General features: G+C 38.7%; 1 protein-coding gene across 12 annotated transcripts in view; it reads left to right on the forward strand.

Moving 5' to 3' along the window:
- ADARB1 (adenosine deaminase RNA specific B1) overlaps nucleotides 1-12368 on the forward strand; it is a 122017-nt gene that overhangs the window by 67167 nt on the left and 42482 nt on the right. For all 12 annotated transcript variants that reach the window (XM_064515440.1, XM_064515439.1, XM_064515443.1 and 9 more), the window contains 2 exons: nucleotides 997-1071; nucleotides 9113-10044. In XM_064515440.1, coding sequence (XP_064371510.1) covers nucleotides 1044-1071; nucleotides 9113-10044 — 960 coding nt within the window. In that variant the 5' untranslated portion in view covers nucleotides 997-1043. The remainder of the gene's footprint in view (nucleotides 1-996; nucleotides 1072-9112; nucleotides 10045-12368) is intronic.

Genomic DNA, 12368 nt, shown 5'->3' on the forward strand with positions numbered 1-12368 from the left:
CTTGGAATACTTTCTGAACAATTACAGTAAAGAATCAGCAGAAAATAAATGCGTCATAAAAAGACCAATAACGCAGTGCAGGGTGTAGAGAGCACAGGATTTAGCTACTAATACTTTAGGAATGCGAAGAGGCAGATGCACACAAAATTCAACAGTTTGGCAAGTACAAAACAAGTGATGGTTTCCCATGGTTTGATCCACCACAGTTTAAGGATGCCAAGATGTTAATTCTCCACTTTGCTCTCCTCACCGTAACAACAAATCTTCTGGTAGAAGTGTGTCTCTACATCTTCCATGTATGGTTCTGGGTTCAGTGCTCCCTGTTGACTAATGGACTTGTGAGTAACACCTAAAGAGCAGCATGTATTATGTACTTAATATGTTAAAAAGCCCCTCTACTAACACAGACCAGACCAGACCAAACCAAACAGACGTTCATCGGAGCGGTGCTGGGTAAATGACTGCATCTTCAGTGTATCGACTGCTTGAACTGTGTTTTTACATGCAGAGTGGATTTGACATTGTTTTTACCTTGAGACATGCCACTGGTTCACTGCAGGGAGAGCACTTCTTCATTTAACCAGGTCTAAAGCTGCTGTCACAACCAAACTGCTGACTCTAGAAGTTCTCTGCAGTAGCTGTTAAAGGAAAGTTGTGTTTGTAGTGAGATAACGTGGTTTATATACAGTTGTACTTCTGACATGTGTCTGTGTATATACTTTCCGATTAAAAATACTGTGGTCTGCCCTAGAAAAAGCAAAAGCGCTTGCCTAAGTTGCAGAGTTTGCAGTTCTGCAGAGTGCACCTCAGCTGCAGAAATATGAACAGCTGGAAAAGGTTGTGCAAAGAGTGAGCTCTCCACGGTCGCTCGAGAAAAGCATACGGGCAGCCCGGAGCAAAGGCAGTGCCCAGGCCTGTGGGTGCTGAAGGACATTGATCACTTTAGCTTGTATGTTGGCACATTAACGCTTAAAAAGTCCATTCTCTGTTTTCCAGACAGAAGCAGTCTCCGCCAGCCAAGAAACCAGCAAAAATATTTCACAATGGATGTAGACGATGAAGAAAACATGAGTAAGACATGTTTATTTACACAGTAATAAATTATGTAATCTTTTCTGAAGGTGACTTTCTCTCACTAGCACAGCGGGTGACTATGAAGTTATGTAAGCACAAATTAAAATGGTTTCTTTGAACGTTTTAAATATGTTATAGAAGAATGAATCAGATCTTCTGCACTAAAAAAATCTTTTAAATGCATATGGTTATATACTAATCTAGTTACCCTATATGTGTTTCATATTTCTCTTCCAACGCTCGGCTAATCATACAAAATATTTATATTTCAAAATAGTCTGTAGTTTCATAACTTGACTCTTTCTGCTTTGAACTGGCAGCAAAGTAACGATGACAGTTTTCTCACATTGACTAAACAGTTTGGTATACTGCATCGATATCCCACATACGGGATTGATGCATTGCATCTCACTGTGCTAGCACAGCTAGCGCAGAAAACCCTTCCTGTGCCCTGACTGTGCACTGCGTCTCACGGCTTTCTGGCTGCTCTTCTGCAAATCCCTCACCTCCCAAAAGACCCGCAAGTAGCATTGCAGGTCACCCTGTCCTTGAGCTAGGTGGGATTAGTTCAAGAGCAGATTTTGTGCGAGGTTTCCTATCAAGATGAGAGCCTTTTGTGCAGTTGTAGTAGGCAGGTCATTAGGAGGCTTGCTGGAAATAAAGATTATGATTACATGAGATGAGGAGGGAAGAATACCGATTTGGAAGGTCAAAGGCCTGCCCCAAGTCTGTGCAGTGCATCAAGCAAATATGTTGAAGACAATTTCTCTAGTCCACAGTGCACAAACCATGCTAATGGTGGCCAGCATCATTCTGGGCTGCTTGGGCTTTTTCACCTTGAATGCCTGTGCTCTTTGTGGTTTGCTTGTCTGCCAGTGGTGTTAATTAAGCAGTGCAGGATATCTCAGCGTTCTGCCACCACAGCTTTCATGCTGACGGGGAGGTAAGAACTGGAAGAAGAAAAACAGTCCGGAAGAGGGAGAAATACTGGAAGTGCAGATGATAAGGGTTAGGGTCAGGTTAGAGGTCAGGATGGGGAGGGTCGGGGGAGAAGGGAGAAATGAAGGAGACTGAATCAAAGTACATAAAATAAGCGGGGAAAAGCAGAAATGGAAGAAAGAAAAGCGAAAAGAGGAGCCAAAAAAATCACAGTGCTCAGCTCACCATGTATCTTGGATGTCTGGTTGTTCTCATTAGACAGCTAAATGTTCCAACTCTGCCCTAGTGAAGTGTTTAAATATATGTTTAAGCACAAAAATAGTCCGGTAGAGTGACCATCTTAATGAATACATTGGTGAAGTGCTGTGAGGCTGCTCACCCTGTGGTAGAATTTAAAATCCAGTAACTTATGGAGAAAAGTGTTCTCACTAAAATATTATTAAAAAGTATTTTAAAGATTTTTGGCCTTTCAACTATTGATTTATTTTTGTGTGTGTGAATAAGACAAATGTTTTGTCGCTGCTATGCTTATGTGCCCTGCTTGACTGTAATTTATTATAGAAAATGTAATAACAAACGTGCTTACTCCCTCTGAATGGAAACAGCTAAATACCACATCTCTCACAAAGTTTTTGAAGCCCAGCAGTGTAGGAGGCTTTAGAAGAGAACAATTGAAATTCAGTTTGAAGAAGTTACAGCACATTTTTATTGGAACATGTTGGATTACTGTAAAAAAAACACTAAAAACCTTAATTGGTTTAGAATGTGTTATTTTTTTTTCAGCTGAAAGAGTGAACTTGCATGGAATATGTCTGCTACCACTTTCTTTTTTGGTATAAAAGAAATTACTTCAGATGGATGCTAAGAACACATCAGCTGTTTGTAAAAGCGGCCTCCTTAAGGAGGACTTCAGAGAAGTTAGAGATGTAATTGGATAATTCATATAATTTGAACATAATTGTCAGATAAAACATGCTGTATCCCAGGAAGGAGTAAATCTCAGCATGAATAAAAGGTGCCGTGCTGAGCTGAAGAAAATATAGTCTTTTCGACAGTGACATTCTGTATTTAGTTTTTGTCTGCTTCTCTCTCTCTCTCTCTATATATATATATATATATATATTTTAATGTTAGTGCATTAAGATAAGAAACTGTTTGAATTTATTGAGCTTTTTATCTTGTCAGGAGTCTGCCTCCGTGGTGTTGGTTGCAGGTTCGGGGCATGCATTTGTGAAAGTTTAGTTGTCTCCTGGAAGCACATTATGAGATGCCTTTTCTGTACTGTATTTTCTAAGGGAAATTAAAATAACATCATCTACTTGGATGATCCCATACAATAGAAGGTGTAAGAAGGCTCTCATGCGTCTGTATGTCCACACAAATAACATGAATTTGAAGTGTTAAGTTATCAAATTTGTGGGAGAAATCCAAATTCTTAAGTTTGCCACCCTTGATTTCTTTCAAAGATTTTTCTACTTTACATCTTTTTATATTTTTATATCCTTTGAAATTGCAAACTGTGGTATCAGAAGTTGGCTGTTAAAACTTGTATTGTTTTATGTAGCTCCTCTTTGGGGGAAGTATCGTAAGGAAAAGAAGGTGGACATAGGCAATATTTGTAGATTGTAGTTATAAAGTTAGAATTTCTCTGCAGAAGCCAGAATTCAAATTGTATTCGTTCTGCAGCAATTTAAGGTAGTGATGACATTACATTAATGCCCTTGAGAAAATACAGTTTTTCAGAGCACAGGTTTTAAATACCTTCTCCTTCTCCTTTCCCTATTGAACACAGAGATGATGTTGCAAGAGATTTAGTGTTTTCTGTTGCTTGGCATTAAAGGTATTTTTGCAGCATTTTGAGTGTCCTAGGAATCTCTTTTAAGAGTGTTTCGAAATATTATCTCAGTGTCAAATCGGATACCCCTGCAGTCACATCAGTACAACAAAAGTAAATAATTTGTTTGACATAAATTCACATTTTGGCCTATTCTTATCCTTTACCTTATGGGGAAGGGAGAAGTGATGGATTTTGCAGAAAGCTTTGGATACTAACAAGTGACTGAATTGACCTTCTTCCTTGATTATGTTTCCCATATTTTTTTTCTAAAAAGATTCTCGCAAGAAATCACATGATTTTGCTCTACCTCTGTTTTATATGGAAAAACTGACTTTTATAGAATTTCTCCAGGCCAGTAAATGAGAGCAGCAGTATACAGGGTAGATAGAAACATCCTTCCCACTGTGGTTCAGCTAAGAGTCATCTAAATTTAATTAAGTGTACAGCATATCGAACAGACAGAGTGGGGAGAATGTTATCTCTCAGCAAGTAAGGGAAGTTCCCCAGTGAATAAAGCATCTTACTTAGAGGCACTTTCTAATTACAGGGGGGAAAAAAAAGCAAAAAAACACCCAAATTCCAACACACTCAGCCAGAATGTTTCTTTACTAGCATAAAAATTTTTATCCATCTTTCCCTTTTAGAATGCTGTCAGCTTAGAAACAAAACAAAATGAAACAAATTGTTTTGGTGGCAGAGTTTATTTCTTCCACTGGAGATGTTGGCATGTGATACTGTCAGAAATGATTTTTGCCAAGGTAGCTTCCATAGACCTCAGTGAAATCTCTGGTCCAAACTGCCAACTATTTTTAGTGTCTGGAGAATAAGCTAGTCTTATAGAGAATGTCTTATTCTTAAATTGAAGGTAGTATTAATATTTTAGAAAGCTGGATCCTGTTGTCAAGTGTTTATATCTGTATCTACACCACTTTAAAATGCTGAATACACAACAGCTGTAATTGACCTCAAAGGATTCTCCAACGTATTCATTACTTTTAAAGATTTGAAAACATATTTAAAAACTATTTTTGGTCTCTCTTTAAAATTCTTGGCTTTTGTGTTTGTTTCCCACTGAAAGCTGTATGACCTTACAAAGGCAAGGCATATGAAGATAATATATGGTCACTTGTCAACCACAATGAAAGCTAAAAAAAATAAATAAATAAAAAAGAGAAAATGGATAATGAAAAGCATCCATTACTGAATGCAGAGATGTTTTTTTCAGTTCAGACTGCAAATTTTTCTCCTGCCAACTCTCTCCTATGCATTGCTAATAGTGTTTTAGCATTTACAAGTCTAAGTTTCTTGCCTTATTTTACCTGTTATTTTGTTGAAAGCTATGATACCAGCAGCAAAAGCCTTAATACTGATCTTTGAATCAAACGGACAGAACCGGAGAAGAGCAAAGCTGGCTTTGAGAACATGCATGGGGCAGTCCACGTCTTCCATAAGTTCTGCTTTGGAGCAATGAAATTTTATTCCCTTTGAGTATTTCTGTTCCTAACTAGAATTATGATGGGATCCTGAATCAGCGAGAGCTTTCAGGGGTGAGGCTGCCCTTTCTCATTGTCTTTGAAGTGAGCAAAAGACTCCTGAAGGCTTCTGGTCTCTAAAACAGTGTTACCAAAACAAAAAAAGAATTGCGAGAAGGGTACATCCACAGTACATCCAGTTCTTTACTACCATCTGTGGTGCTGCGTCTCCTGCGTTAAGAAGCACACAGTGGAAATAAAGGGATACTGTGAGAAGAACTAAAGGGCGAACAGAATGAACTAAGTGCAAGTTAGAGTTCTTCAGTATGAGAAGGGCTGACAAGGTTGCTATGTTACAGAGATCTGTAAAATCGTGAGCAGCATGGGGTGTTCATCTAATATTGACGCAGCAGATGGTGGGTTCAAAACAAGTACGGGGAGATGTTTTCATGCAACATGTAATGAAACCGAGGAACTCATTGCCCAAGACATCGTGGATGCTAAAGTGGTTTACATGGTCTTGAAAAGTGATTAGAAAAATTAATGGAAGAACAACCCATCGGAGGCACCCTACCACACTCTCTCAGGACACCCCAAAAGCTGCAGCTCATTGCAGACTGAGAGATTGTTCTGGGGAAGCATCACTGTGTCCTTGCTCTGCTTTGATACCCTTCTCTTGGTGTCTGTTTTGGGCCTTTGTCAGGCACGGGATATTGGGCTGGGTGAGTGTGAGCTAGCAAGGACGTTCCTCAGTTTTGCACTGGGTTGAGAGGCCTTGAAAAGAGAGAGCCATTTCTGAACGGTGGGCAGGGGCTGGGTTGGAGGACTTATCAGACATCGGAATATGGAAAAAGGATTGAACAAGATGACTTCTCTCTGACTTTCTCCCTAACAGGTGGTGGTAGTAAATCTTACTTTTTGACTAGTCTGTCAGCTGTTCTTCTGTTCTAAGATAATGGGGGGAACTCACAATTGCTGGGCAAGACAGGCTAAGGAAAAGGACTGAAAGCAAATCTTCACCCTCATCCCGGGAAGCAACTTTCTTCCAGGCCCATGATTTTGGGTGACTTTGTGAGTTGAAAAAAATCAGTGTCCCTTCTGATTCTCAACAGAAGTCTTGTCCTTTCCATCACATCCAAGGCTTGGATTTGGATCTCCTCTGTGCTGTATGAGCTTGCCTACTCTCATAGTCTCCCAGCTTTGCCTCAGGCTGCTAGCTCCCTACTTGCTTTCTCTCTCCTCATTTCTTCCACCCTACAGGTTCTCCAAAGCTCGTGTGCCTCGTAACTCACAGGCAAGGAGTAGTTTTCTTCCCTTCCCCCCCCCCCTTTTTTTCTTGAGACAAGGTAAGCGTGCAAGTTTCTTTCCTGCTCCCTACAAATCCCACCTCTTTGACAAGACGTCGTTTCCCTTACGTATGTAATGAAATGGATTTAATAGTTCCTCTGACTGCTGTGCTCCATACAAATTTCTGTTTTTAACATTCAGTTGGCATATATTCAATTCATGTTTTCCTCTTCTGTTTTCCACAGACGTTGGTCCTATTGTTAGCAGTCTTAATAAAAAAAAGAAAGGAAGATACAAGTGGAGGCTATTATGTAGTGTTAATTAAATGACTTCCATTTTAGCCTAGAAGCTGCATTATTTGCTAGCAAACTCCTGATGCTACTAAGAACAATGTTCCAAAAATGTGGTTTTAGATAAGATGTAATTTTTAGAGATTACAGCTTCAGGTAAGAAACTCATTCTAAGCCAAGTTTTAATGTTTTGTTTTGTTTTACTTAAATTCCTTCAACATAGTAGAATGAAGACTATTCATGCATGAACATTCTGTATTGACTATTGTGGTCCTATAGTATTCATTCAGCGGACCATATAATTTGTGATTGAACACTACAAATGATAATTAAATTAAGGACATTTCTAGTGATGAAGCACTTCAGAGTATTTAGTGTTTCACTGTTATATTGATTTGAATTTAGTATTCAATACTGTACAATTCTTTGCTATGCCATCATGACGTAACAAAATGTGTTCCTACTTTGGCTCTTGATCTTTTTTTCTTTCTCTCTCTCTCTCTTTCTTTGAGCACCGAAAGGAGTAACCTATCGAGCTTTTGCTGGAGGATGTTATAAATGAAAATTTAGTAACCATTCCATCAGCTTTGTAACCTGGGCAAAGTGGTGTGTGCACTTTAGTTATTCTTAGGGAAGTTTATGGTGTGTTGGAAATTCATCACTGTGGAAAAGAATTTCCACCTTGGTTTGCTCTAAGTTTGATTAATATTTATCACCTGTTATCTGTGTGGTTGTATTATAGAACTAGATATTTTGAAGTCCTGGAATAGAGGAGTTGGAAATACTTGACCTACTAAATTTGCCTTTTCACTTGTGTATGCCAATATAAATAATTCATTTTAGTGGTTTCTTTACAGGGTAAAACTAAGGTCTTTGCAGTTATAGCAGAAATAATTCTTAGAATATATGTGTGACATCATTACTCAAACTTTCTACCTTAGGAAGTAAATCGTTAAATTAATATAATGATGTCACATTGCTTTTCCATTAAAGATATCATCATTGTGATTATGCAGCATTTGTCACATTTCTTGTGTTCTGTATAGCCTTAATAAAGGATCTTTATCATTATGATCTTTGGTTTTATCACTCTGGAATACCAGTTGCTTTTACTTTGCAGGGAGTTGCAAAATTGCATGTAAATAACAAATACAATGTTTCTCGATAGTTGGCTTTGTGCAAGCATATAGTCTTGTGGCACAGCCTAACTTAAGCATAGAATTTTTTACAGCTGTTTTTCTGAGGAAAGATGGAATATATCTGTGGCAAATTTTAGTTCAAAATCTAAGACCATATTTCCAGAGAGAAGCTGAAGCTAAGTTTAGCGCTCTCTACTCTGCATTGCACTGCATCCTCGTAGCCTTATTCAAGAGCCTTTTTGAAGCACAGAAAAGATGAGTATATGTTTGGGCTCAGTGCAGATCGGCTCAGGCTGTTCAAGGGTCAGATTTGTTGGGAGAAGGATTCTGCTCTGTTGGGCATTCTGCCAGAATTAAGCTGTTCTTGTCGCTGCTGCGTGGCAGAAAGTCGGTCGCTACTGAGAGAGCGGGCAGCCGTAGTTCCTCAGCAAATTGTGGTGCAACTGAACATTGAGGAAGGATATTGGAAAGAATTGAATGCAGAATCTGTAGTAGCTAAAGAGAAACGTAAGGATATTGATGTGCGTTTTGGTCAAGGTGCCTGCAAAAGAACTTAGCTTTTCTTGACTCAGATTTTATTTATGTCATTTCACAATTTGAGCAAATGAAATCACTGAAGAAAAACTGTAGTTGAATAAAATGAAAGTAAAAGAATTAAATATCAATTTCCTAGTGTTGGTCTTCAGCGTCTGTTTTTCTTTTACTTGTGGTAATTTTGTGTTTTATAAGTGTATATTGCAAATAGACCAGAAATACAGTTTATACTAAAGCCTTTTTCAGGCCAAACATCATTTATGAGTAAGAGTTTTGTTCCGGTGTGATTTGAATGAAAAATAAAAGTTCCGGTGTTTTATTGCTGTAGGAATATATCAAATGCATAGTTCAGAAATCACTTTTGAATGTTATTTCTTGGATTATTAGGAGATATAGCTCTCCATTTGTACTGCAGAAATTTTAGCCTGTGAGCACACATCACTTAACCAGTTACAAAGATAGATAAAGGAATCTATAAATTTTGCATTTACAAGATCCTGCAACGAAGGCATTGTAAGTTACTCTTTCTGGGCACCACAGGTTCAAGCAGCACTGATGTTAAAGAAAACCGCAACATGGACAACGTTCCTCCCAAGGATGGCAGTGTGCAAGGCACCGGGGAGGGGAGTCAGCTCTCCAACGGTGGTAGCAGCAGCAGCAGAAAGCGTCCTTTGGAGGAGGGCAACAATGGCCACTCCAAATTTCGCCCGAAGAAGAGGAAGAAAACACCGGGCCCTGTTTTGCCAAAGAATGCCCTGATGCAACTTAATGAGATAAAACCTGGTTTACAGTACAAACTTCTGTCCCAGACAGGTCCGGTTCATGCCCCCATGTTTGTGATGGCGGTCGAAGTTAATGGACAGGCGTTTGAAGGGTCTGGCCCTACAAAAAAGAAGGCAAAGCTCCATGCTGCTGAGAAGGCTCTGCGGTCTTTTGTGCAGTTTCCGAACGCTTCTGAAGCACATCTAGCAATGGGGAGGACTCTTTCCGTGAACACAGACTTTACGTCTGACCAAGCAGACTTTCCAGACACGCTTTTCAATGGATTTGAAACTCCAGTTCCTTCCGATGCTTCCTTTTATTTGGGGTCCAATGGAGATGGATCCTTTAGCTCTAGTGGGGACTACGGTTTGTCGACGTCTGCCGTAACTAGTAGTCTTATGCAGTCACCTCTCCCTACGCCATCACCCTACCCATCCACAAGTGGAAAGAACCCTGTAATGATCTTGAATGAGCTGCGGCCAGGGCTGAAGTATGAGTTTCTCTCAGAGAGTGGGGAAAGCCATGCTAAAAACTTTGTCATGGCAGTGGCGGTGGATGGTCAAACTTTTGAAGGATCGGGAAGAAATAAAAAGCTCGCAAAAGCTCGGGCTGCTCAGTCAGCTCTGGCATCCTTATTTAACATGCAGCTGGACCAGACTCCATCTCGACAACCCATTCCTAGCGAGGGGCTCCAATTACATTTACCACAGGTGAGAAGCCTGTTTTGCTTTTCATTCATATATTTCGATAATTACCAAGAATATCCAAGTCATTTGTTTTGAATCAGCTTAAAGAATATTTCTGATGTTTATACCGCTTGCGTGTTTTGTTAGGTGATTTAGCCACTTACGGCTTCTGACAACGACATGAGATCATTGTATTCTGAAATCCTTGTATTCTGCTGGACAGCAAAGAGGTTTTGTTTGTTGATCCTTTCAGCCTTAATCATGTCATGTACTGGAACGCGAAGCATAGCTTAGTGCCCACTTAAATTACAGTTTTTATTAGGGGAAAAATTGAATCATGGCTTTCTCATGTTAGGCAGCTGTGCATAGATGGAGTTCAAGTCAGAATTTTACTGCTTTAAATAATTTGATTATCTGATACAACAGTTTTTACTAGAGAAGAAAATCATTCTCTCCTGCAAACTGAAATTGTTGGCGTGAACGGTGCTGAACCGTGAATGTCAAGGACAGGTTAAGTGAGGCCAGTGCAGTGGTCCCTAGTAGCCAGTATTTGAATAAAAGCCAGACTTTCAGTGCATGTATCCAGGAAATGTTTGAAGAATTTTAAATGACTGTCATCTGAAGGATGATGCGCTAGTCAAATGAGTCAATTGAAATTTACAATTATTTTGGCCGACAAATACGTGAAAATTACTTTGGCAAGTAAATCCGGTAAGAAATAGTTTAAATCAAATAATAAATGAATTGGGCAAAGTATCAAACATACCAGACATAGACAGGAAATGTAAAGTAGCTGGCATGGAGAAAATTTTTAATTTTTAATGAAGAAAAATTCTCCCTTATTTATGTACTTTTGTTTTTCCCCAGTCAGACAGCAGTAATAATTTTTCAAATGACTTCTTTCTAGTACATTCATTGGGCATTACATATATCTAGCTCGATTCAAATACTTGCCTCTTACTTTCTCATGCCTTTCTATATGCTTTTTTTTGATGAGAGTTTCAAGGCTTTGTCCTTTGCTATCCCCAAGGATGGTTTTAGAGCTTGTTAGAAATATAAAATATTATTGTCTGAATCAATGCTTCAATCAAGAAAGTGGGATTAAAGAACGTAATTTGAAGTTCTGAATATTTTAAGTACATTTTTTCTCTCAAAATTCTTGGACAATTTGCATCTTTTGGAAATTCATATATGCTGTCTTTTTATGTTGCATATTTATTGCATTATTGGTGAATGTTTCCTGCATTTTCAAAGCTAGGATCATGATATTGCATGTAGTTATTTCTGTTTATGATTTCTTCAGCAGTTTCAGTTAATTCCGACCACATTCTCTGTAGAGCCTTTTAAAATGCTTGTGGCACCAGACACTAAAGAAGTTCACTGCCGGTGATTTACATGTTATTAGTTCTCGAATTAGTAAAATGGTCAAAATTGAAGCTGCAATAAATTGGAACTGCAATAAGAAGTGAGGAAGAAGTATTCAGAGTAACTTTGGATAGGTTTTAATCTTCATTCCTGGTTTTGTGAATCACCATTAGCTGTCTTAGCATACTGCACCGTAAAACCGACTATTGCTATAGGTACACTTGCCCCTTATACAGGAGATGGTCTGGACATTAGGGCCTAGGGCTACATTTTTAGATAACAAAACAGCAAAACATGCAATCATTTTTCTGTAGTGCTCCTATACTGACCTTCATATCTATATTGTATACATCCAAGGGTCCTTTGGGAGCAGATTGCATTTTACCTCTCTTACAGATGTGCAAAGGAATAGGCTACTCTGCTGTCGAATTACCCTGACACACAGCATGGCATAAACTCAAGAGTACCCAGTAGGCTTTACAAGTGGTTCAGAAGTCTTTTGATCAGCTTGTAGTCAGGAATTCATTGTCCTTTCTTCACTTCAGGGTGTTGTATTAATGTACTTTTAATTATAATTGTAATTAGCTGTCAAGCTATTGGAGTTGTATCAAGGAAGAATTCAGTCTGTTACATAGTAGTGATTAATAAGGGACTTCAGCATCTGTGGTGTTTTTAAAGGTACTAGGTCCTGCTTTATTTATCTTTTTTATACTCTTTGTGGGTTGTTTTTTTTTTTACACAGTGTTTATTCAGTATGTGTAAAGGTGTTAAATTTGGAGATAATCCTAAGATAAGTGAAGTTGCAAACACCGGCGAGCACAGAAGTGACATCAAAGGGACAGGATTTGTTGTAAACTTTAGACCAAATAAAATGGTAACTGGATTGGAAAAATCAGAAGCTCGATGCATGCAAAGGGAGAAAAATCCAAGAGACCAAATGTTCAGTGGAAAGAATAAAGGTATGATGTAGTCATGCCAGTAAA

Source organism: Dromaius novaehollandiae, chromosome 7 (assembly GCF_036370855.1).
Source record: "Dromaius novaehollandiae isolate bDroNov1 chromosome 7, bDroNov1.hap1, whole genome shotgun sequence".
Classification (NCBI taxonomy): domain Eukaryota; kingdom Metazoa; phylum Chordata; class Aves; order Casuariiformes; family Dromaiidae; genus Dromaius; species Dromaius novaehollandiae.